The sequence below is a fragment of the Camellia sinensis genome, chromosome 13 (assembly GCF_055761805.1).
Source record: "Camellia sinensis isolate YWXY chromosome 13, ASM5576180v1, whole genome shotgun sequence".
NCBI lineage: Eukaryota > Viridiplantae > Streptophyta > Magnoliopsida > Ericales > Theaceae > Camellia > Camellia sinensis.
In genome coordinates, this window is record NC_138973.1 from 37,591,831 (window position 1) to 37,614,819 (window position 22,989).

The 22,989-nt window shown below is 35.2% G+C and overlaps 3 protein-coding genes and 1 pseudogene across 5 annotated transcripts in view; 2 read left to right on the forward strand and 2 right to left on the reverse strand.

Annotated features, from left to right (window-relative positions):
• LOC114321670 (protein AE7) overlaps positions 1-16,590 on the reverse strand; it is an 89,224-nt gene extending 72,634 nt beyond the window's left edge. The window contains exons 1-7 of one of the 3 annotated variants that reach the window (XM_082901990.1): positions 16,431-16,590; positions 15,133-15,275; positions 14,000-14,103; positions 13,806-13,905; positions 12,951-12,996; positions 12,074-12,178; positions 10,677-11,012 (exon numbers count right to left, since the gene is read on the reverse strand). In XM_082901990.1, coding sequence (XP_082758116.1) covers positions 12,078-12,178; positions 12,951-12,996; positions 13,806-13,905; positions 14,000-14,103; positions 15,133-15,258 — 477 coding nt within the window. In that variant the 5' untranslated portion in view covers positions 15,259-15,275; positions 16,431-16,590 and the 3' untranslated portion in view covers positions 10,677-11,012; positions 12,074-12,077. Of the gene's footprint in view, positions 1-10,676; positions 11,013-11,928; positions 12,179-12,950; positions 12,997-13,805; positions 13,906-13,999; positions 14,104-15,132; positions 15,276-16,430 lie in introns of those variants that run through there. The other 2 variants (XM_082901991.1, XM_082901989.1) reach the window with 2 other exon arrangements.
• On the forward strand, positions 7,129-11,217 carry LOC114321693 (uncharacterized). Its single transcript, XM_028268899.2, has 3 exons — positions 7,129-7,232; positions 7,376-10,050; positions 10,724-11,217. The coding sequence occupies exons 1-2, from the start codon at positions 7,129-7,131 to the stop codon at positions 8,679-8,681; spliced, it is 1,410 nt and encodes a 469-aa protein (XP_028124700.2). The 3' UTR covers positions 8,682-10,050; positions 10,724-11,217.
• Positions 9,002-9,972, forward strand: LOC114321694 (putative receptor-like protein kinase At3g47110 pseudogene; annotated as a pseudogene).
• Positions 16,591-17,982: 1,392 nt separating the features above from the next.
• LOC114294230 (uncharacterized) lies at positions 17,983-21,058 on the reverse strand. Its single transcript, XM_082900431.1, has 3 exons — positions 18,940-21,058; positions 18,593-18,856; positions 17,983-18,212 (listed from the first exon to the last, which is right to left on the reverse strand). Exons 1-3 carry the CDS (start codon positions 21,056-21,058, stop codon positions 17,983-17,985), a joined length of 2,613 nt encoding a protein of 870 aa, XP_082756557.1.
• Positions 21,059-22,989: the final 1,931 nt, after the last annotated feature.

A 22,989-nucleotide genomic window follows, 5' to 3' on the forward strand; every position in this document is an offset into this window, starting at 1 on the left:
TCATAGCTTTGGATAAAGGTGGGGAAGAGGTAGAATGGCTTCTCCACTTCCTTGAAGATATTCCAATGTGGCCAAAATCGGTGCCTGCCATATGCATACATTGTGATAGTCAATCAGCAATAGGCAGAGCACAGAGTCATATGTATAGCGGTAAGTCACGACACATTCGTCGTTGACATAACACCGTGAGGCAAGTATTCTTCAATGGAATTATTTCCATTGAATATGTGAAGTCTAATGACAATATAACGGATCCTCTAACCAAAGGGTTAGCAAGAGAGTTAGTTGAAAACTCATCGAGGGGAATGGGACTTAAGCCTATTAAATAAGAGTTACCACAACGGCAACCCAACCTAGTTGACTGGAGATCCCAAGATCTAGGTTCAAAGGGACAACCGAGTTGTGTATGACTCAGAAGGATTACTGGGGAGTCAAACTGCTACCCATTTCTATAATGAAAAAATGATGTTTGTAGCGTTTTAAGTTAAGTAATACTTTTAATGATTCTTATATCTAGGAATACCTAGTGGAGTATGGCAGGATACTCTTCATAAGAATCACCTATATGAGTGTGAACTGGGCCGGTTCTATGAGATTTATGAAGGGCTACAATTTTCTAGAGCACTCATGAAAGACTAGGTTGTTCAGGGCCAAAATGAACACAATAGTGAGAACTAAACTGTGTCTGGTAATATACTGTGTGAGTTCTATTGTCTTGGTTTACACAAATGGATGAACAGTTCAAGATATCATGTTCATTGGTTAGCTAGTAAATCCAATAGTGTCTCACAAGGGAAGGTTCAAAGCCAAAAGCTATCTATCTTTTGCAGAATATTTCCAATTTATGTACTCTTTGTAATTAGATCATATTGTTATATTTTCTCTCTATCAAATTCCATTCATGTGGGGGATTGTTGGAAAATTTGGTTTTTTATAGGCTTATTTTGGGCCAACTTTGAGCCCAAATTTGAATGGGTCCCATACGTCTTTTTGGGATGGGTCCAAAGAGGTGAGATGTTCCTTGCGGCATGGCAAGTCACACGGTGAAGACGGTTTGTCAAAACTATTTATGAGTGAATGGAAACTTGACGTCATTTTCGGATTCGCGGAATGGACAATTAAAGAATTTAATGTGGGTTTCCTTATAAGGCTTGTCCCACATTGAAAACTTAAGAGAACTTATGTGTGTATATAAGTTCTAGGTGGCAACACTTGGGTTGGGCCCGAAAGGGCACCTTAAGTTTATAGAAGGAAGGAGTTATGGACAAAGTGAACCTTGGTTCAAACCACCACACACGCATCGCCACCCGTCCGATTGGCTGGCCAAGTTGAGCCGTGCCATGTCGTGTCGGGCGCGAGTGTGGGTTGTGGGTTGGGTCGGTTCTTATATTAATTTTTTGGACAAATTTATTTGAATTTTTTCCAAAATTCTTGCGGGACAAATTAATTTAAATTTTGCTCCAATTTTTTTTGTCCAAACAGTACCTGATTTCAGTCCATTTTTCAACAGGTTCAACAAGTTCAAAATGTTCAAACAGATCGGAAAACTGTCTAGCAATTCTGGACAGTTGTATAACTGCTACAGTTAATAGATCTGTTCAAAACTGTTTTGCACCTGTTCATTCAAAAATCATACCTATTCGGGTCTATCAAATTGCCTATAAATAGAGACCCAATTCCAGTAGTTTTGCAGATCTAAAAACATCCTGAAAAACTCCAAAAAAAATTTGTTCCCTTCCAATGTTTGCTCTCTTTTCATTATTCTACATACTAGTTTTATAGGAATAATTTCAGAGAGTTTAGAACACTGGTTCACCGTACAAATTGTTTGGAGTGCTACCAAACAATTTGTGAAGATCATTGTATCCTAGGAGATAGACGCCATTAGTCCGTAAGCACCGTAATAGGGCGAATCTGTCTTAAGGACAGAGTGTCACTCACTCGACTTGATCTTTTAAATTTATTCGGTTCGGTAAATAAATTATGTAAGTAATTTATTTTATTTGTTTGATTTGGTTTCAACTTATTTATTATACATAGAAGATTGTTCCAACAGTTTGTGGCAACAATTTTTCTCATGGGGTGGTCTTGCTTGGGTGGCTCCCGAATCATGTAGTTCAATACTCTCTATTAATTTTTGATTTTTGGACTCAAATAAAAAAGCAAAGATGTGGGACTTTGTGCAACTTTCGATCTATTTTGAGTCATATGGTTAGAAAGGAACACGAGGACATTTGAGGATAAAAGTATTGATGAAGCAAAGATGTGGAAGAAAATCATTTTTTTGGTATCTTTTTGGACTTTAGTGGTTCCCTCGTTTAGGGGAATCTCGCTTTTTTTTTTATATTTATTTCTAGCGATTGGAAGTCCGTGTGTGACTTTTAGATTTTTTGGTTTTTGTTTTCGAGGACTTCTTGTCCTTCATTGTATTGCCTTTTCTTTTGTTATTGATAAAAAAATAAAAAAATTAAAAAAAGTCTTATAAGAATTTTATGTTATTGGTGTGTCTAACTAATAAAAAGGGACCTAACTAGGGGTGGGCAGCGGATATTGGGATTCGCCCAAACCGACCAAACAAAACTGATTCGCCGCATTTTGAATGGATGAGTGATAACGAGCGGACGGTTGTAGATTTATTTTTTTCAATCCACCTAATTTTGAACGGATGGTGGATTTGAGGTTCTTTTGGCCGCAACCGAACCGCCAAACCGCGAGCACCTCTAGTAATTTATAAGACTTTGTGTTTTCAATTTGTTTAGATATTCTATTTGTGTTTTCAATTGAAAAAAAGTTTAGATATTCTGTTGTGTTTTTAATTTGGAAATCTTTTTATCAAATGGCAAATGTTGATATTTTGTATTTTTGTGTGGAAAATATAAGTCTTAATTTGTCATTTAAAAAAAAAAATCAAATTAAATAGTTTTTGAATAAAAATAATTAATGAAATAGTTTTGATAATGCATGGTTTTCTTATATGTATTTATTATTGGTATTTGACAAATTATTTTATAATATTTTAGTTATGTTGACTTGAATTGTTATCCAAAAAAAAAAGTTATTAAAAAGTTGTTGTATTATGTCCAAAATTTGTAAAAGTTTAAATCGCCAAACTGATTCGCATCCATCCGCCAATCTGCATCCGTCAATCCAGTGAATGGATGCGGATTGATTTTTTCCAATCCGCCAATCTGGCAGACAGATGGCGGATTGGAGGTTTTCTAACAGAAACCGAACCGCGAACACCCCTATATCTAACCATTGCATTAACCAAAAAATAAGGATGCAGCTCCTCTCTAGTCCACGGATTGGACGATATTGTTTCAGCTTGTGGTGTCTATCACAGGTATTGCCTTGATAATCTGAACTGTTCATTTTTTAGACCACAATGTATAAATTATCCATAAAAAAAATCAAGTTGATCTGATAATGGTAGCCACCTTAGTTTAGGGTAAACGACTAATATGTCATAATAGCTAGACTTAATTCCTATTAAAAGTCTTATTGAAAGTTAGTCATACTAAAATCATCATTAACAATAATTTTTTGTGACAATTTTTTGTTACAATTTTTTGTATATGTTGTTAAAAATTGACAATTAGTGACTTTTTTTGTCACAATTTTTTATAAATTGCCACTAAAACTTACAATTAGTGGTGTTTTTTTGTGACAATTTTTTTAAACTGTCGCTAAAATTTATAATTAGTAACATTTTTTGTGACAAAAATTTCAAATTGTTATTGAAAATTAACAATTAGTGACGTCTTTTAATAGTGTTTAATGAAAAATACCATTAATTATCACAAGACCTATTGGACAATAAATTTCTCGTTAGTTTATGGTATTTAGTTACAAAAAAATGAATGATAAACATTATTTGAAAACTAGACCATTTATATATTGAGAGACAAATCCAATAAACTAATATGGATAGATTATCAGATCGACCTAATTTTTTTTACGAATAACTTATACGTTATGATCTAAAAAATAAATAATTTAAATTATCAAAATAAAATCCACGAACCAAAACAATGTCATCCAGTCCACTAGAATGGAGCTGCCTCCTACAAATGAGGGAAAAATTATTTGACAGAATACGACTATGTAATTCTCTTGACCCATATAATAATTTTTGGTAAGACAGCCATAGCAAAGAGTGGACGGTAGCATCAACATTGACTCGCAATAGTTGGCAAGCTATCAACTTGAAACGCAAGACAAAAAAAGGAACAATGAAGAGTAATACTATATGTATTAATTAATGTATCAATTAATGATATGATATAATTTAAGATATTTTTAATATTTGTAATTTGTATAATGAGTGGGGTCAATAATAAAGTCATGACCAATGTTGGTACACTAATTAATGTATGTAGTACCACTCAATAATAAAACCAAATCAAGCCAATAAACGCTACGATAAAAAAGAAAACAAATAAATAATAAAATACTATGATTGGCATGCAAATCACCATAAAAAATAAATAAATAAAACATTTATGTTTGTAATAAATATAATAATGCATACACCATTTAAATGAAGAACCTAAAAACTTGTTTAAATTTAAAATTAAAAAAAAAACACTTCATATATTCTAATACTAGCGGGTGGTAATGTGATATGTAGGGGTGTAAATTTAGCCTGACCCGGACCACTCGGGCCCGGGTTCGAGTTGGACCCTGTCAGGTTTCGCAAGCTCTCGCCAAAATTTTGGCAAGCTCGGCCCTGCCCACGTGCTAGAAAATTAGGCCTAGGCCCAGGGAGTATTCAGGCCTTGGGCTGGCCGAGCCTCGGGATGGGCCAGTGGGCTCGAGCTTGGGCTCAGGCTTGACCATTTTTTTTTTTTTTATATTTTTATATTTTTTTCACCAAAATGTTATTTTTTTCCACCAAAAACGACACTGGGTTTCGGGCGGGCTGGGTCTTGGGCCATGTTTTGAGTGGGCCTTGAGCGGGGCCGATGGACCTGGCCACGGGTCGGCCCAGGCAGGCCAGACCGGGCCTCAAAATGATGGTCCAAGCCTAGGCCTAGGATACCGGACTAGGCTTGGGCCTACCCAGACTTCGGGCCGCCCATGTTAGCTTAACTGGTACAAGTTCTCCTACATTAAATTCATAGTTATGGGTTCAAGCCACATTGCCACGTAGTATTAGGAGAGCAAAGTTTCACTACACAAATTGAGATCTTCACTTAATAATAGTATAGATAGATAGATTTAAGAGATTAAATTAGTTAATAATTTTTTTTGGGTAGGATAGAATGAGATTTTTAGTTTATGGTTCCTGATATTAAGATTTTATAAGATAAATGACATATAATATTGTCATAGTAGTTGGGGTTGCTCCACATTATTATAGAGAAATTTCAGTTCGTTGACGATATGGAGCAGAAATTTTTTCTAATAATAATATGGAGAGACCTCAACTAATAATACAAAAACCCTCTCCTACTATCAAAAGTTACAGAGGATGTTTCACCATTTGTCCCAAATAAAATTTATCGTAGAATAAATTTATTTACTATGACTTTGCACTAATGCAGAGAAAATGATTCTCCAATATTCTTAGGGATTCCGAAAAGGTAGACAGAAAATTTTTCCAATGAAATATGTGGTGTAAATTTAAAATTTCCTTTTGTTGTGTGGACCATCCTAAAATGAATATGATCCTACACATTGTATTTTCTGAATATTATTGTAAAAAAAAAATGAAAAAATCTCCCTAGACTTAGTTTGGCTCTCAATCAGTAGTTCTAGGAACTCAGAAAAATAAATTAAAAAGTTTTCAAAATTTGTAATCGAAGGTTAAGATTTACTCATATGTAACCTTATAATAACAATTTCTAGGAACTCAGAAAAATAAATCAGAAAAGAGACTAGAATTGATAGTCAAAAGTTGAGATTTACCAGTGTATAACCCCATAATAACAACTTCAAATACATACCCTTAAATACAAAATCTAAGCTATTTTCGAATTTATTATCTAGATTCATAGACTTGGTTGGACTCTCAACATCTCGATATTGGCAGTCTCTTGAGTGTTTGGTTAACAACGAAAGGTGTGGTTGGTGAGAACAAAACCTTTCAAATCGCCATTGACTTGACTCTAATATGTGGCGGTGTTCGTCTAATAGCAAGGTCTGTGTGTTTATGTCTCCAAAAAATTATGAGAAATTTTATAATACACACGTCATTTGATTGTGGTATTAATTATAATTTATTGTGAATATTATTTTAATTATGATCAAAATACTCTTTGTTATATTTTATGTGGTGTTTGATTATAACTTATTGTACACACCCCAAAACAGGGCAGGTGTGTATAGTGGCACTACCCATTATTACCAACATCAAGAGTTACAGTTACAATTTGTTATCTAATCAAGTTAGATACACAATTTACAGACCATAATCACATTCAGTGATTGATGTTTCCATGGCTTTATCCAATTTCTTTTAGTACAATTTATTCTCATACATCATATATCAAATCATTTATCCCATCTAATACTGGTATAACTTATCGTATAATCCTATTAATAATCTCATTCGTATCCAATCACGTAAAATTTAATCCGGTTGAACAATGACGAATGGTCATTAGACTTGAAATCACCGAACCAATGACATTATGTTTACAAAAATGAGTGGAGTCAACTTGATCCACCTTGATTAACTCGGTGAGAGACAAGGTCAATATCAATTATACATTTTTTTCCGCGGCCTCATTGATTGGGAACCCCGCGTACACGTTATTACGAAGATGTTGTGATGCACTACACAATAATTTTCAGTAAGAAGGGTACATCAGGGTCACATTTTTCAAGTCATTTTGGGTGATTGCAAAAACATAAGGATAGTCAGGCTCAGTAGATGGACTTGACCCAATGAATTCTCTCAAATAATGAGTAGGCTTGCTATGAATTTTGGCAAAAACTTTTACCCTTCTCCTTTTATTTTTTCCTTTCATCTTCTAAAACACAAGATGGAGCAGAACGCCATGCTTTACAGGCCAAGTTCCTTCTTGCTTTTCTCTTACATTATTATTATCTTTTACATGAACTGTGTTCCCACTTTTAGTTTCACAAATGAGACAGATATGCAAGCTTTGCTAGCAATCAAGAATGGAATACAGGAAGATCCTTTCAAGGTCTTTAGCTCATGGAACAGTTCTCATCATTTCTGCAAATGGCAAGGAGTTACTTGCAGTCAGAGGCATCACCAGAGAGTGAGTGCTCTAAACCTTTCGTCACTTACATTATCAGGTTCCTTGTCTCCTCACATAGGAAACCTTACCTTCCTTTGAGTGATCGACCTCGTGGAAAACAACTTCCATGGAGTGATTCCATAAGCAGTTGGTCGATTGTTCAGAATTCAGTCACTTTATCTTGGAAACAACTCTTTCAAGGGAGAATTTCCTGTTAATGTGACACATTGTTCAGACCTTAGAGTCATTAATTTAATCAAGAATAATCTCAGTGGGAAGGTTCCTATTCAGCTCGGTTCTCTGCCCAAGCTTGAATATTTAGACCTAGCTCAGAATCACTTTATTGGGACAATCCCACCTGCACTTGGGAACCTCTCAGCTCTTCGTTGGCTTTATATGTCAACCAACAATTTACAAGGCCAAATTCCTATTGAAATTGGAAAGCTCTCAAACTTGGAACATCTTCAGTTGTCTATAAACAAGCTTTCTGGTCCGATCCCACCTACTCTTTACAACATTTCGGCAATCCATTTTATAGCTCTAGCCTCAAACCAATTCCATGGAAGCTTGCCCCCTAATCTAGGCCTTGTTTTTCCAAAACTTGAAACAATTTTTATGGGATCAAACCGGTTCTCTGGGACCATTCCTGGCTCGCTGGCCAATGCGTCAGGTCTCGTACAGATTTCTCTTGCTGAAAATTCTTTCACTGGGGGCATACCACAGAACTTGGGTGATCTTCAACAACTTGAAGTTTTACAATTTGCGGGTAATCCACTTGGGGCTGAGAAAGCGAATGACTTGCACTTTCTCACCTCCTTGACTAACTGCACCAAACTCAGGTGGTTGGTTCTGTATAACAATCAGCTTGGAGGTGTGTTGCCCACTTCAATTGGTAATATCTCCACCAAGTTCGTAGGACTGAATTTGGATCAGAACTACATATCAGGAAGCATACCTCCGGAAATTGGGAAAATTGTCAACTTGGAGCTGCTTACATTAAATGACAACCATCTCACTGGCAACATTCCCAATTCCATTGGAAAATTTAAAATGATGCAAGAGGTCTATCTGAGCAACAACAAAATCTCAGGGAAGATTCCAGCCACCTTTGGTAACATGTCAAAACTCAGTATTCTTGAATTGAATCAAAATATGCTAGATGCAAGTACACCAGTTTCTTTGGGAAATTGCACGAATCTACAAGGACTGGATCTTTCACAGAATCGCCTTACCGGTATGATACCCAAACAAATTGTTGGACTTCCTTCACTCACTCTAGGCCTCTCTGTAGCTCAGAATTTCCTAGCAGGACCACTACTATCAGAAGTGAGTTATAGAAAAATATTGGGCTATTCGATGTTTCAAGAAACCAACTATCAGGAAACTAGGCCTGTAAATGGATCGGATTCGGATCGGATCTGTCAAAATCCGAATCCGATCCGAATCCGTTTAGTCTATATCCGATTATAGATATCCGAATCCGATAATTTCGGATATCCGATCCGATAATCCGATCCGATCCATTTATTTATTTATTGAGCTGCAATTTTATATAATTTGATTTTTTTTTTTCATTTTGTGTTTTTTTCATTCAAATCGAGAATAATCGGATCGGATTATCGGGTCGGGTCGTATTTTTGCATATTCAATCCGATTAATAAACGGATTAAGCGGATTCGGATTACCGGATCGGATTCGGGTCAGATTCGGATTAAATCCGATCCATTGACAGCCCTACAGGAAACATTCCAAGCACTCTTGGTGATTGTCTAGTGCTGGAATTTCTTAATATGGAGGGTAACCATTTTGAAGGTACCATTCCACCATCTTTTAAACAATTAAGGGGACTTCAAATGCTAGACCTTTCTCTTAATAGTTTGTCTGGCAAGATTCCGAGTTTTCTAGGTGATTTCTCTTTGATTCAATACCTCAACCTTTCCTATAATAGGTTTGAGCGTGAAGTTCCTAGTGAAGGAGTGTTTAGCAATATCAGTGCATTCTCAATTACGGGAAATACCAAGCTTTGTGGAGGAAATAAAGCATTGCAATTGCCCGCATGTCCCACAAAATTTTTGAAGAAACAAAAAAAGCATTTATCCAATAGAGTACTAATTATTGCAATTAGTGTTCCTGTCTGCATCATTTTGCTGCTCGCATGCATTTGTGTGACTCTGTATTGGAAAAAAAGGTTGAAAGTGAAAACAACTTCAACCTTGTCTCTTGGGAACCAGTACCCAAATCTTTCTTATGCAGAACTTCTTCAGGCAACTGAAGGATTCTCCCCAAGAAATTTGATTGGTGAGGGAAGCTACGGTTCCGTGTACAAAGCGATTCTCAATTCTGAAACTATAAGAGCAATTGCAGTCAAGGTACTCAATCTTCAAGTAAGGGGAGCCAGCAAGAGTTGCTTGGCAGAATGTGAAGCATTGAGGAACATCCGACATCGAAATCTTGTTAAGATAATCACTGCTTGCTCAAGCATAGACTTCAAAGGCAATGAGTTCAAGGCTTTGGTCTTTGAATACATATCCAATGGGAGTCTTGAGAGCTGGCTACATTCTAGATCAGCGAGGAGGACTCCAGGGACTTGAGCCTTGTTCAAAGGCTTAATATTGCAGTTGATGTAGCCTCTGCATTGGATTATCTTCACAACCACTGTGAAACACCTGTCATTCACTGTGACTTGAAACCGAGCAATGTTCTTCTTGATGATGATCTCTCCGCCTGTGTAAGCGATTTTGGTTGGCAAGAATTTGTCTGACCGAGACAAGTGCATCCACTCAAACACACAGCAGTACTTCAAGTAGAATTAGAGGAACAATTGGATATATGGCTCCAGGTAATTTTATGAATTTTATAGTTCTTTTGTTAAAGTTCTCACTCTAAATTGTGTTTTACACTAAAAGAATCAGTATGTGTATCAAACTATGCGAATTCAGTTACATTATTTGAACCTCATATTTGGAAAAGACTACCTTTTACATAACGAGATTAATCAGTATTCAATTGCAACTACAATTAAATTGAATATACTAAATTTTCATGTGATGTCAAAAGCTTTTTAATCTGTCAAAATACTGATCTTAAAATTTTCTGGTAGTTTAGCCCCTTCGGCAATTTTGATCCTCTCTATTGCATGTTAGTAATGGAGAGGCTCCATTATATTATCTAACGATAAGTGTAATGATCTTTCCATAATCATAAATTTGCGTTCTTATTTTATAGTCATTAGATATGTAACGGAAATCTTCCATTACATAGGATCAAAGTCCGGTATTGTTATTTGTTTATTAAGTGTTCAGTGTTTTCATTTTCTAAAAAACACAAAAAAAAAATATATTTTGCTAACCGTTTCTGGAAATTTTTCTCAAAAAACAACCAACTTTTTGGACAACACCAAAAGGTTATTTTCGAATTTTTAAAAAATGTTAATGCACAAAAATTTAAAATATGATACGAAAATGAAGAAAACAAAAATAATATCAAACTGTTGCGATTGTTTCTACTTGCAGAATATGCTGTAGGTGGGGAAGCATCAATAAAAGATGATGTGTATAGTTATGGAATTGTTTTACTAGAGATGTTTACGGGAAAAAGACCAACAGACAACATGTTTACAGACAATTTCAATCTCCATAACCATGTTAAGATGGCTGCTGCTGAGCAGGTGATGGAGATTGTTGATCCCTCACTGATATCGGAAGGACCAACTGAATCAAATAGGACTACTGGAAGCAGCAGAGGCAATGTTGTTAGGACACTGAAGTGCTTAGGATGTATCCTTCAAATTGGAGTTGTGTTCTGCAGATTTACCAAGTGAAAGAATGAATATTGGTGATGCTCTCAATGAACTGCAAGTGACTAGAGATGTTTATCTCGGAAAAAGAGAGATGAAATAAACAAGATGACAAGATCATCACTGTAGTTTTCTGTTGTGTCACCGTATTCATCTCAGCTATGAGTAAATTCTGAGATGCCTGAATAACATAATTGTATAATTGTTTCTTGTTTGATGCAGCTTATTTATGGAAACTTCTTGCTTAAAATAAAAATCAGTAAATAAGTAGACATTTTGTCTCCGGATGTAAGGGATTTTGAATTTTGATGGTGTATCCAAGAAAAACTTAAAGGCCCAATGTTACGGACCTATCTGGTCATGGTTCCCCAAGATTTTAGGAGTTGATACACAAAATAAATATCAATATCGGAGAGACACAACACCCAAATAAAAATAAGAAGAAGAAACAAAATCAAGCTTTTAAGAATTACTGCAAGAGATTCGTTCATTATTTTTTGGTTTTGGTTACAGAACAAAAAAAAAATAAAGGCTACAAAAGTGTAACAGGCTACTTTAATTCTGATTATCTAGAATTGCAATAAGTAATTTAAATATAATCTTTATGGTACAAAAACATCAAAATTGCAAAGAAATAAAGAATAAATGGGAAGAACACAGTACAATGATCAGCTCACTAACTAATGACTATTATTTCTCACAACACTGGTTTCGTTTGGGAACATGCTATTTTAGTAACTTTTTAGTTTTTTTGTTAAAATATGAGGGAAAAAAAAATAGTGTGTTTGGAATGACTTTTTGATTTTTTACGAAAAGATATGCAAAAAATAAAAAGAAAAGGGAATCTTTGACTTTTTGTTATATGTTATTGGTTTTTTAATTTTTTTAGTCACTTTTTTACTTTTAGGCTAAAATAGTGAGTTGCTAAACAAGGATCAACCATACTTGCATGCTAACAAATCCAACAAAAAATTAAAAAGGGGAAAATGTGTAATTTGGGAGTTGAACAAGACTTGACACCAAGAAAGCATCAGATGTAATCAAACAGTACATGTATGGATGGTACCCTTTCAAGCATAAGATGGAGCCAGACATTCGTCAACCATATCTACAAGGTTGGGATTTTCCAAAGCGGCTGCCACCCGTTCTTTATCATTCAACTGTTTATTCACTGTCAACAGAAAGGTGCACAACAAACATCATAAATCTTAGAGTGACTCGGCATTATAAATTGATAATCACCAACTCAGATCACATTGCATTCGAGGTTGTTAAAATTGGAATTCTACGTAAAATCGGTACGAGGGTCTCATGGATTGGATCAAGGATTGTAAGATACTACTTTCCATTAAAAATAAGGTTAAAATACAAATTAAGATGATACATATAAAAAATAATGCAAAAGTTACAAATCTAGTGATCCTACTTAAGATCCTACATGATCCCATACGATCCTACACAATCCTACTTCTGATCATGCAATAACACTAATCCTACAAGAATTTGGATCATTTTACCAATTTAGGAGATCTTACAATCCCAATCACAATTTTGATAACCACGATTGCATTAAATACATTTAAGTTAATGATATTGCTCTTTAGGAGTGGATGCAGGAAACATTACCGAGAGACAGCCTCCACTTGGTCAATGAAGCTTAAAGAAACTTCATATTTAGTTAAAGATGGATTGTGTAATCACAAAGATGGAGGTTATATGTTTAGTTTATTTGTTTAACAGGTAGATGATAGATTGAAGGCGTTCCACCAAGGAGACCTGAATTGATGTCTCAAAACTCTTTACAAACTTGACCTGGCGAGTTTGTAGAATTAATAGTTGGCCACAAGGTGCTTTTCATATAATTAGATGCATACCACAGAGATGATAGCAACACATACATGTCTGAGAGAGAGAGAGAGAGAGAGAGAGAGAGAGAGAGAAACCTGCAGCTTCAGTTGCATGAGTTCCAGGTGCTACCCTGATATCCACCTGGAACAGTAACAAGAGATGTGAAGAAAGAGTAAGACAACCTAAAACTGAAGGCTGTATTATTTATTATATTGAAAAGCAAAATTGAAGGCTGTTTTATATTGTTAATTTTACCAAAAGCATCACTTGTTGGATTTTTCAACAGAAGTTTCAGACAGTTTTTGCTAATTCAATTTTTGGGGGAATTAAAAAGTCTACACATAATATTATTAAGAAAGAAGGTAAGACTCTAAACCCAGAACTTCGGAACTTTAAGCTTAACATATACTGTGTGTATATGTGTGTACACATGCTTCTCCTGCTGCGGTAAGGCTTTGGCTGCAGAACATGTTTCGTGGCCTGGAGTGAATATTAGGCGGTGAATATGCTATTCTACTGCCTACTTTGCCCTTCCTTACTGTTTATTTTGACACCCACCCACATCCCACATATCCAGGTATAACCCTGAGAACCTTTAACCATGAAAAGCCTCTCATACACCAATCTTTAGAGGTCTGTGCATTGCTATTCACCTACTCAAATGAGAGAAAAAAATAAAATAAAATAAAATAGGGGTTGCACATGCAAGAATGGTACATAAGCTCCAGCAGTGCCAGTCAGTTTGTAATCAAGTCAGAGAAGGGAGTTTCTCCGATCAGCTTTCATCCTTACTTTCACATATATTCAGGCACAACAGCACTTTTGACTACTGGAATTGGATTAATAACTTTATCGACTCCCAAGTCCCAATGTTCTCTGATGGTACTCATCTAAATACGTAATTAAGACCCATGATGTTGTTAACCAAGCTATCCATGCTAGAATCATACCTTATAATGCAAAGGTAGGCTACGCATGAGTTTCACTCGCAAGCAAAGGCCGATCACCGTTGCCATACTGCAATGTTCAACTGTTGGAGTGAATGTCACCCTGAATCAGAGAACCATTTTTAATTTAGATGACTGGAGAATGAGACCCAATATGAGAATAAAAAACTTCAACAATACAGGGAATTTGTCTCTACCTCACACAGTTATGCTTGTCATCTACCTCAATTGCATCTTCTGTTATAACTTTCAGCTCTTCCAGTGAATAAGGATGCTCAGGATCTTTTATGTCTCTAAGATGATTTGAGAATGTTAAGAAAATCTCAGAGTTCCAAAACTACTTAGCTTCCTCGTACAATTTAGTTTGGTACTATACCTCTCATACTTATATGATAAGGCTTAGTGCCTAATCGTATCCCAGGAACAAACTCAAAAAAAAAAAAAAAAAAAAAAAAATGAGGAGAAAAACAATAATGCAATGCCAAAAAATCTGCACTTATGCTTCCAAGTTCCAACCAAAATATACACTTGTTTTATGCGATATGTTCACATACATACTGGAGAAATGTTTGTGTGTGATTCTTAGATATATATCCCTACTCCCTAGATGGGCTGAATGGGGAAGAAAATTTTGCGATAATTGACCCCAAGTGGTTTAGATGCAGGCCCCGTCAAACAGAGTTGATGAGTTTATGCATAAATACACACACACACACATAAAGCTTTACAAGTAAATATGATGAGTGGATATACATATCCAATTTCCACATTTTGCTTTTGAAGCCTCTCTCAATAAAACATGCATAGACATGTCTATATATATGCACAATTGCATGGAGCTTAAATCACAAAGAGAGAGAGAGACAGAGCACCCCATTGTTACAAAATTCAAGAACAACACCTCAGAGATGCTGCTATTTCTAATTAAATTTGTACATTGTTTTAGAATAAGTACCTAAACCACTTCAATGCATGTGCTTGCAGTAGAGTAAACTTTTTGGTCTCCTAGTATTAGCATCACAACACTTTAGAGGCATTTTCCTCATTAATATTGTGAAACTGGAATGCCACTCCAAGGGGTTCAATTGAAACTGAATTCTAATAAAAGCTCCTTGAGAAATACAGGTCAAATAAAGACAACAAAACTGAAGATGGATCACAAGAGTTTGATCAACACAACTAAACTACAGATTCCTTTCCAGAACATTTCTATACATGTGAATTTCAATCCCAACAAAGCTTAGCAAATAAAGCTATGAATTCCGAGATATAAAACCAGGAAGACACAGTGGACATTACAGAGCATCAAATGTAATCAAACTGAAAGGATATCAAAAATTTCTAGTTGGTCAATGGCCTCCACAGCATACTCATCCACATCACCAGGTTCAGTTCTAGCTCGGCGTTCCTTCTTTTCATACACAATGGGATTGGCATTGATTAAACCAGAAACCATTTTCCTCAATCAGCTTGCTGAAAGTTCGCAGAAGTATTACATTAGACATTATGAACTTTTGTTCACATCACACCCAAAAGGGGCAAGAAATCACAAGTTCATGCCCAGATTGAATCCAAATTGATATCAAATTGTTGCATAAAAATTGAACACCACGGACCCCTAGTTCATAGAATAATTTGTAAAAGAAAACGAAGTTTTTAATCAGAATATGACATTCACACACATTTAATTCCAATTCAAACTCTCCCCCATCATAAAACTGCCCCAACAAATCCTCTTTATACTTGAACTTCAAACACAATCTCTCTCGACCACACATAAATATCTCCAAATGAAAGTACCCCACAACGAAGAGAAGACATCCAACAACTTATATTTACTTGTGGGGAAAAAAAAATAACTAAAGAAAGAAAGAAAGAGAAAAAAATATTCATTCAGGATACAAAATAGGAATATCATTCTTCACCACAAAATAAAAATATTTCTTTTCATGTTACTCTCTCCTATTATATATGATTATTTATTTATTTATTTTTGATTGGCACTGTGGTGTTTGGATCAAAACCCGACTAATTCCCAAAGGTGCATAGGTCCTTGACAAGGAGTTTTCCACAAGTGGACTGCGGTTAATTCAAGAATTTTCTCCCAGTCCCATGGCTCCAAAGAATTGTTAGCATCTAAGAGGTTTCAATCTTGAACCTTGGAGGGGAGCACACCCCAAGACCCAATATGATTATTGTTCTTTTTTTTTTTTTGTGTCTAAATTGACAATTCAACTGCTAAAATGTTTTAAAAACAATCACTAGGGCAAAAAATTATACTCCATAATACCCTTACTTAGACATAAGAGATCAAAGCAAGCATTAAAGTAACTTCCAGCTTGAAGAACATGGGTTCAAACCACAAGCATCAACTGAATAGACGCCTATAATAGAAGCTACATAACCGCAATAAAACAACATGCAAATATACAAGAATAACACGTACAAATGTGTGTGAATTTTGGTTTTCCGAAGCTAATTGAGGAGGATAAGTGACGATAATTTTCTACAAAATTCTGGGTGTTTTTAAATTCACAAGCTTTCTCCTTGGAAACAAACAGATGGGAAGTTCAGGTTAAGAGCTCTAATATATATATAGACAAAATTGTATATAGATACATATTTTACCTTGAATCCGAAGCAAACAGGAAAAACAGAATCTCTTGAATTTGGCGCCGTAAAGAGAGGGCGAACCGCCTAATTGAGGAAGAGACAGTGATGATGCACAGGAAAATCAAGTAATAGGGCTCCTGTCATGCTTCTTCAAAATTCCAACAAATTTGTCTTAATTTTGCCCTTTTTTTTTTGAAATAAAAATATTTTGATAAAAAAATTATTATAAAAATGCGTAACTTTAAATTTTTTTTAAAAAAAAAAACATATATAATAAATCACAAATTATAATAATTATGTCATATGTTTTTACAAAATACATAATAATGTGTATATTGTATACCTTGATTTTAAAAATGAATTTGAGAAAACTCGAGGATTTGAATTATTTATTTTATAATAATATATCATTAAATTTTTTTTTGTTGAGAATGATATCGTTTTTATTTTATTGTGTTTATGTCAAAATAATTGATGATCACTTTTAAAAAAAAAAACTTGTCTTTTATTTTTTTGAAAACCAACATAATAAAAGAAAAATTTTTACGATTATTGGATGAACTTAATTTTTAAAGATTTGGAAGAGCACCTTGAAATGGCCTCACAGCAGAGCACAAGTACACTCTCTCTGTACATACTTGTGTGTGTATATATATATATCTTGGGAAATTCTCATTTATTTATTCACATTTACAAACATGGACATAGGTATATTGTGGTACACAAAAAGATTTTCTCATTTATTTATTATTATTATTATTTTGGTAGAAATTTATTCCTAACTAATGTTAAAATTGAACGGCCTCAATTGATTCGGTTTCTTTTCTTTCCTCAGAAATTATTATTATTTTTTTGTGGGGGTTGCTCATAAAACCGAGATGTGAAAGAAATAATACTAAGAGCTAGGAATTGTTGCTTTGAGATAATTTGTTTAACTTTTTACTTGTTAGTTTCACTTCCTTTTCTGGCATTGCTCTCTGCTACCAAACAGATCCCTTCCAACTTGTTAATTTTCTGTCCTCTGTTTGGTGGCTAAGAAAACCAATTTCAAGAATTGGAAGTGGGTTGCCTAGATTTTTATTCTGCTCTGTGACTTAATTGGATTAATTTGTTCTTGATCTTTGCCTTAGATATTGGCTTTAGTATGCCCCAGTAGCTGAGTTTAACTATGCATAAAACTCTCATTTTATCATAAGAAAGTCAAAAGAAGTATTTAAGAAATGTGAAATCTAACCATGTCTTAGTGTCTTTGTATATGAGAATTAGATGAACCCAATACAAGCTTATGTAGTAAATCAGTCTTTGAAATACATCCATAGTTTTCCCTCTAAAAAAAACAAATACATCCATAGTTCCATACTGTATCAAATAAACATAATCTACATACGTGTCTTCAAATAAGATGTCGTCGCTATATCTGCCTCCTCACCCGGTCTTTGAACATGAACTAGTACATTTCTAATCCTATGTAGTTCCACGAGAACATCTTTAATATCCATTCGTTCTCTTGGGCCTTCAGCAGAACAAGAAACTCCAATTTGAAATATCGATGCTAAGCATTCCTCTATTACTTTGCCTTCAGAACTTTGGCCGGTCTTATTTCCTCTTCCATTATGATTTGTGGATCAACAATTTCCATCACTCTATGTGGGAGAACCATCTTAGCATAGCTATGGAGATTGAAATTGTCTGTAAACATGTCGTTGGTTGGTCTTTTTCCTGTAAACATTTCTAGTAAGAGGATTCCATAGTTGTACAAATCACCTTGTGTTGATATGTCACCACCCATACTGTATTCTGCATTTTAAGGAGGAAAAAAAAGAAGAAAAGAAATATAGAAAAGCCAAGGAAAAATAAGAGCATGAACTTGTAAACCGCTTCAACATATCCAAACTTATAGTCTTTTAGGGACTAATTTCAAGTACACATGGAAATGACCTGACTAAATAGCGGTGTTATTTCTCCAACATCATCGCTATGATGCTTTAGATTCATATGATACTAACTTATTGTCAGAAGAGAAATTGCAATAATGAAAAGGACAATCTGCTGAACAAGGCTCCTGCTAAAATGGGATTTGGGAGGGAAAGAAAAATTGAAATAGTAATAACAATAAATTCAACCAACACTCCTGGGAAAGAAATTAGATGTATGAAATTTAAGTGGATCTTAATTACCTGGAGCGACATACCCAACTGTTCCTCTAATCCCAATTGAACTGCTTTGTTCGTAGTTGGAGTTTCCTGTGACAGCTAAAAGAAATCTTGCTAGGCCAAAGTCACCTACATGAGCATAGAGGTTGTTGTCAAGAAGAACATTGCTTGGCTTTAAATCACAATGAGCGACTGGTATATCATATGATGATGAAGATATTCCAATGCAGAGGCTACATCGATTGCTATGTTGAGCCTTTGGGTTAGGTTCAAGTTTTTTGTGTGATTCTGCTTAGTTGAACTTGGATATAACCAGCTCTTTAAACTTCCATTTGACATGAACTCAAAGACCAAAGCTTTGAAATCATTGCCTTTAAAATCTAAGCTTGAGCATGAGGTGATGACCTTGACTAGATTCCGATGATGGAGGTTCCTTAATGCTTCACATTCTGCCAAGAAGCTCTTGTCTGCTCCACTTTCTTGAAGGTTAAGGACTTTCATAGCAACAATTTGCTCACCGGAATTGAGAATCCCTTTATAAACAGAACCATATCTTCCCTTTCCGATCAAGTTATCTAAAGAGAATCCATTGGTAGATTGATGTAGTTCTACATAAGAAAGTTTCGGATGTTGGTTTTCCTCTGTTGACACCAGAGAGGGTTGTTTGGACTTTCTTAATCGATAAAGAACAGCACAAACACATACTACCAAGAGAATGATGGAAACTCCAATGGTGGTTGCGACCAATATCACTGTACGTGTAGAACGCTTTTTTACCCTTTCTGTGGGACATGCAGGCAATTGTAGTTCCTTGACCCCTCCACATAGATTTCTATTCCCTAGAACTGAAAATGAAGTGATGTTTTTGAAAACTCCTCCGTTTGGCACTTCACCCTCAAAATTGTTGAAGGAAAGATTGAGATCGACAAGTAAATTCAACTGCCCAAGAAACAATGGAATATTCCCAGACAAATTGTTGTGTGAAAAATCCATGAATTGAATGGCTTTCAAGTTTTTTAGCTTTGAAGGAATGGTTCCTTCAAAAAAGTTGTCTTCCATATGCAGGGAGTTCAACATCAGACAGTTCCCAAGAGCACTCGGTATTTCACCAGACAATTTGTTTTCTGAAATATCCAGTGATACCAAATTCTCCAACTTGCCAACTTGTGATGGCAATGGTCCTGTTAAAAAGTTCTGGCGTATGATGAAACCGAGATAGAGCGAAGACAGGCCAATGACTTCTCCAGGTATGCCACCGGTTAGGCGATTTTGTGCAAGATGGAGTCCTTGCAAGTTACTGCAATTACCCAAAGAAACAGGCATGCTTCCCTCGAGCATATTTTCTTCTAAAATAAGAGAAGCTAATCCAGTGATGTTGCCAATAGAGTATGGAATTTCCCCGGAAATGTTATTTGTGAAAAGGTAGAATTCTTGTAAATTGGTAAGTTTGCCTATGGAATCAGGAATGCTACCTGTGAGCATGTTTGTATCGACAGTGATGTAAGATAAGCCAACAAGTTCTGTAATCTCTTGAGGTATGTTTCCAGATATGTAGTTCTGATCCAACCATACCGATGTGAGGGTGCTGGAGAGATTTCCGATCGAATTGGGTAAATTTCCACCAATCTGAATTCTAGATAAACTCAGTACTCTTAGATTGGTACAATTAATCAAGGTGGTTAGGAAGCTGATATCATTGGCCTTATCAGTTCCAAGTGGGTTACCGACAATATGTAAAACTTGCAGATATTGAAGGCTTCCTAAATTTAACGGTATTAGCCCGGTCAAATCATTGTCTCCGATACTTATTTTGACAAGGCCTGAAGCATTGGCTAGTGATGGAGGAATGGGCCCAAAAAATTGATTTGTCTTGGCTAAGAACAATTGGAGTTTCAGAAGGGTGAGGCCTAAATTGGATGGAAAATTTCCACTCAATGAGTTGTTTGTGACCGAGAAAATTTGGATGGTGGAGATGTTGTAGAGCTGATCAGGAACCATACCGGACAGATTATTCGAAGACAATTGGAATACATATAAATTTGAGAGGTGTCCAAGCTCGATAGGAATGGTTCCATGAAGGTGGTTGTGTGCAAGGTCAAGAATTTGAAGAGCAGAGAGGTTTTCAAGTGAAGGTGGAATGTTTCCAGAGAAATGATTTCTGGAAAGACTCAGTTGATAGAGATTAGACAAAGTGCCTAACTCAGGAGGAATGTTACCTTCAAGGTTGTTTCCTTTCAAATCAATGACCCGGATACGTGGAAAATGAGTCAGATTGGTCGGAATTGTCCCTTGGAAAGAGTTGTTTGAGAAAAGAAGATATTGCAGGCGAAACAACCTGCCAATTTCTAGAGGGATTGTGCCTCGCAAGTTGTTATTTTGAATATTGATATCTTCAAGGAATGTAAGGTTACCTATGTGAGGAGACAGGAACCAGACAAGTGAAGTGATGACATGTTTAGGACGGTTACTCGTTGGTGTCGACTCGCACATGTAACTCCGTGCCAGTTGCAAAAATGAATAGAATCGGTCCACGAACTAAGAAATTGCGAAGGGTCGGATGTTACTAGGTCTTTAATGGCGATCAGAGCTTCGTGGTCAGTTTCGTTTGTGAAACCAGAAGTTGGCTTGGCTAAAAAACCAATGGAGTGAATGTAAAAGAGAAGATAAGAGAGAAGGAAAGTGAAACTTACTTTCCTGGAAAACATAATTGTGTGCAGCAATAGACATGAGAGTAATGATTCTAATTGTGTGATTTTATATGATATTGGGTCAATCTGTGTGCAAAACTCTGGTTGAGTTACGGTATCATGGCACAATACGATTGGATCATATAGTCAATACAGCACATCGTAACTTAAAATACATCACATCGTAATCAAAAAGGTGCATCCCACAGATTTGACTTAAGTTATTTGAAGTGAATGAGATGTTAGGGAAAATAGATTATTTCTTACAAGTAAATTACTTAATGGGAATAAAAAGTAATGTGAAAAAATTAAATCAATAACGACACAAGAATTTTTACGTGTTTCCTCAATGTGAGGTACGTCCACAGGATCGAAATCCTATTTCACTATCAATCAAAGAGTTTCTAAACGATTACAAACGTCACACGATCACACTTAGGTAAATTCTAAATAATCATAAATAATCAAGAGGAAATATCTCACCAAATAGACGAACGAAAGTCTTCAAATAAAATTATAAAAGACCCAAAATAATATGTCCAAATCAGCTTCAAATCAGAGGTAACAATAGCCACAAACAAAGCACAATCAACCCACTGAAATTGATCAAATAGATGAGAAAGAAAAATGAAGAAAAACTTTACTCACTTTCTACTCATCTTTTTCATTTCGCTTTCGGAATCTCTACCCAAATTCATAACCCAAATATAGCCTTATCGAATGGTTCCTTTCTAGAATTTAGCCTACATATATGGGCCTTAAAACGTCGTGCATAAGTATTCATTTTTACTGGCCTGACTTGTATTACTTTATCATTGTTTTTCTTTTCTGATTGAGTAATTATTTTACTTTGATAACATTTCTTAATTGAATTTATCTTCACCACTTTACCTTCATATATTATAATGGCCCCGTTTGGTAGACCTGTGGGAAAGTGATTATAACTTATACCTTAACAGCTTATAGTTTATAACTGTGAACATAAGCTGATTTTTTACTTATAAATTAAGTTTCTCCTCCCCCACTCAAAGAATAAGTTGATTTTTTACTTACAAAAACTATAAGCTGTTTTGTTAAGCTGAACCAAATACATCAAAATAGCTAAAATTAAGCTAAAAGCTAAAATAAGCTGGAATTAAGCGCTACCAAACAGGGTCAATATATGTTACATGAATTTGGAAAATGAGTATCGAGTGCTGGTATGTCTAAATCTATTATCTTTCTAAAATTTGAGTGTTAAAATAAGTATTTAAACGTTGTGTATTGATATGTAGGTATGTCTAAAATATTTAAACATTTTGAGTGATGTATGATATTTTGATATAAAATGTAGTAAATTGATAGTAATATAATTGAAATTATATGGGATTTCTCTTTCTTATCCATGTTAGAGGATAGAAAGTCTTTTTTACTAGCAAATGTTTTTATTTATTTTATTTTCCTTTTTGTTTTAGACCATTGTAAAAAAATTAGGGGAATCAAGTGCCGAGTTTAGGTACGAGTGTCGGACATATATCCTATATCTTGCTCTTGTCATTTCTTGTGGACACATAGAGGAATAGAATAGCTATGATCATATGTACATCATTTCTGAATTTATAGTAGTTCTTCATCTTCCTTGTTCTCAAAACAATTTTAAAAACCTCCTCTTATAACAACATGAACATGAAATAAATAAATCAGCAGAACATGTTACTCCAATTTGAAGAATAGACTCCAAAGCCTCCACTATTC

Excerpts from the sequence above, each read along its gene's own strand:
- LOC114321693 (XM_028268899.2), top strand. The coding sequence starts at position 7,129 with ATGGAATACAGGAAGATCCTTTCAAGGTCTTTAGCTCATGGAACAGTT. Across the intron at positions 7,233-7,375 it reads GTCAGAGGCATCACCAGAGA|AATTCAGTCACTTTATCTTG; the intron begins GTGAGTGCTCTA and ends TCGATTGTTCAG.
- LOC114294230 (XM_082900431.1), bottom strand. The coding sequence starts at position 21,058 with ATGTGCGAGTCGACACCAACGAGTAACCGTCCTAAACATGTCATCACT. Across the intron at positions 18,857-18,939 it reads CTCAAGCTTAGATTTTAAAG|AATCACACAAAAAACTTGAA; the intron begins GCAATGATTTCA and ends TCAACTAAGCAG. Across the intron at positions 18,213-18,592 it reads AGTTGGGTATGTCGCTCCAG|AATACAGTATGGGTGGTGAC; the intron begins GTAATTAAGATC and ends CTTAAAATGCAG.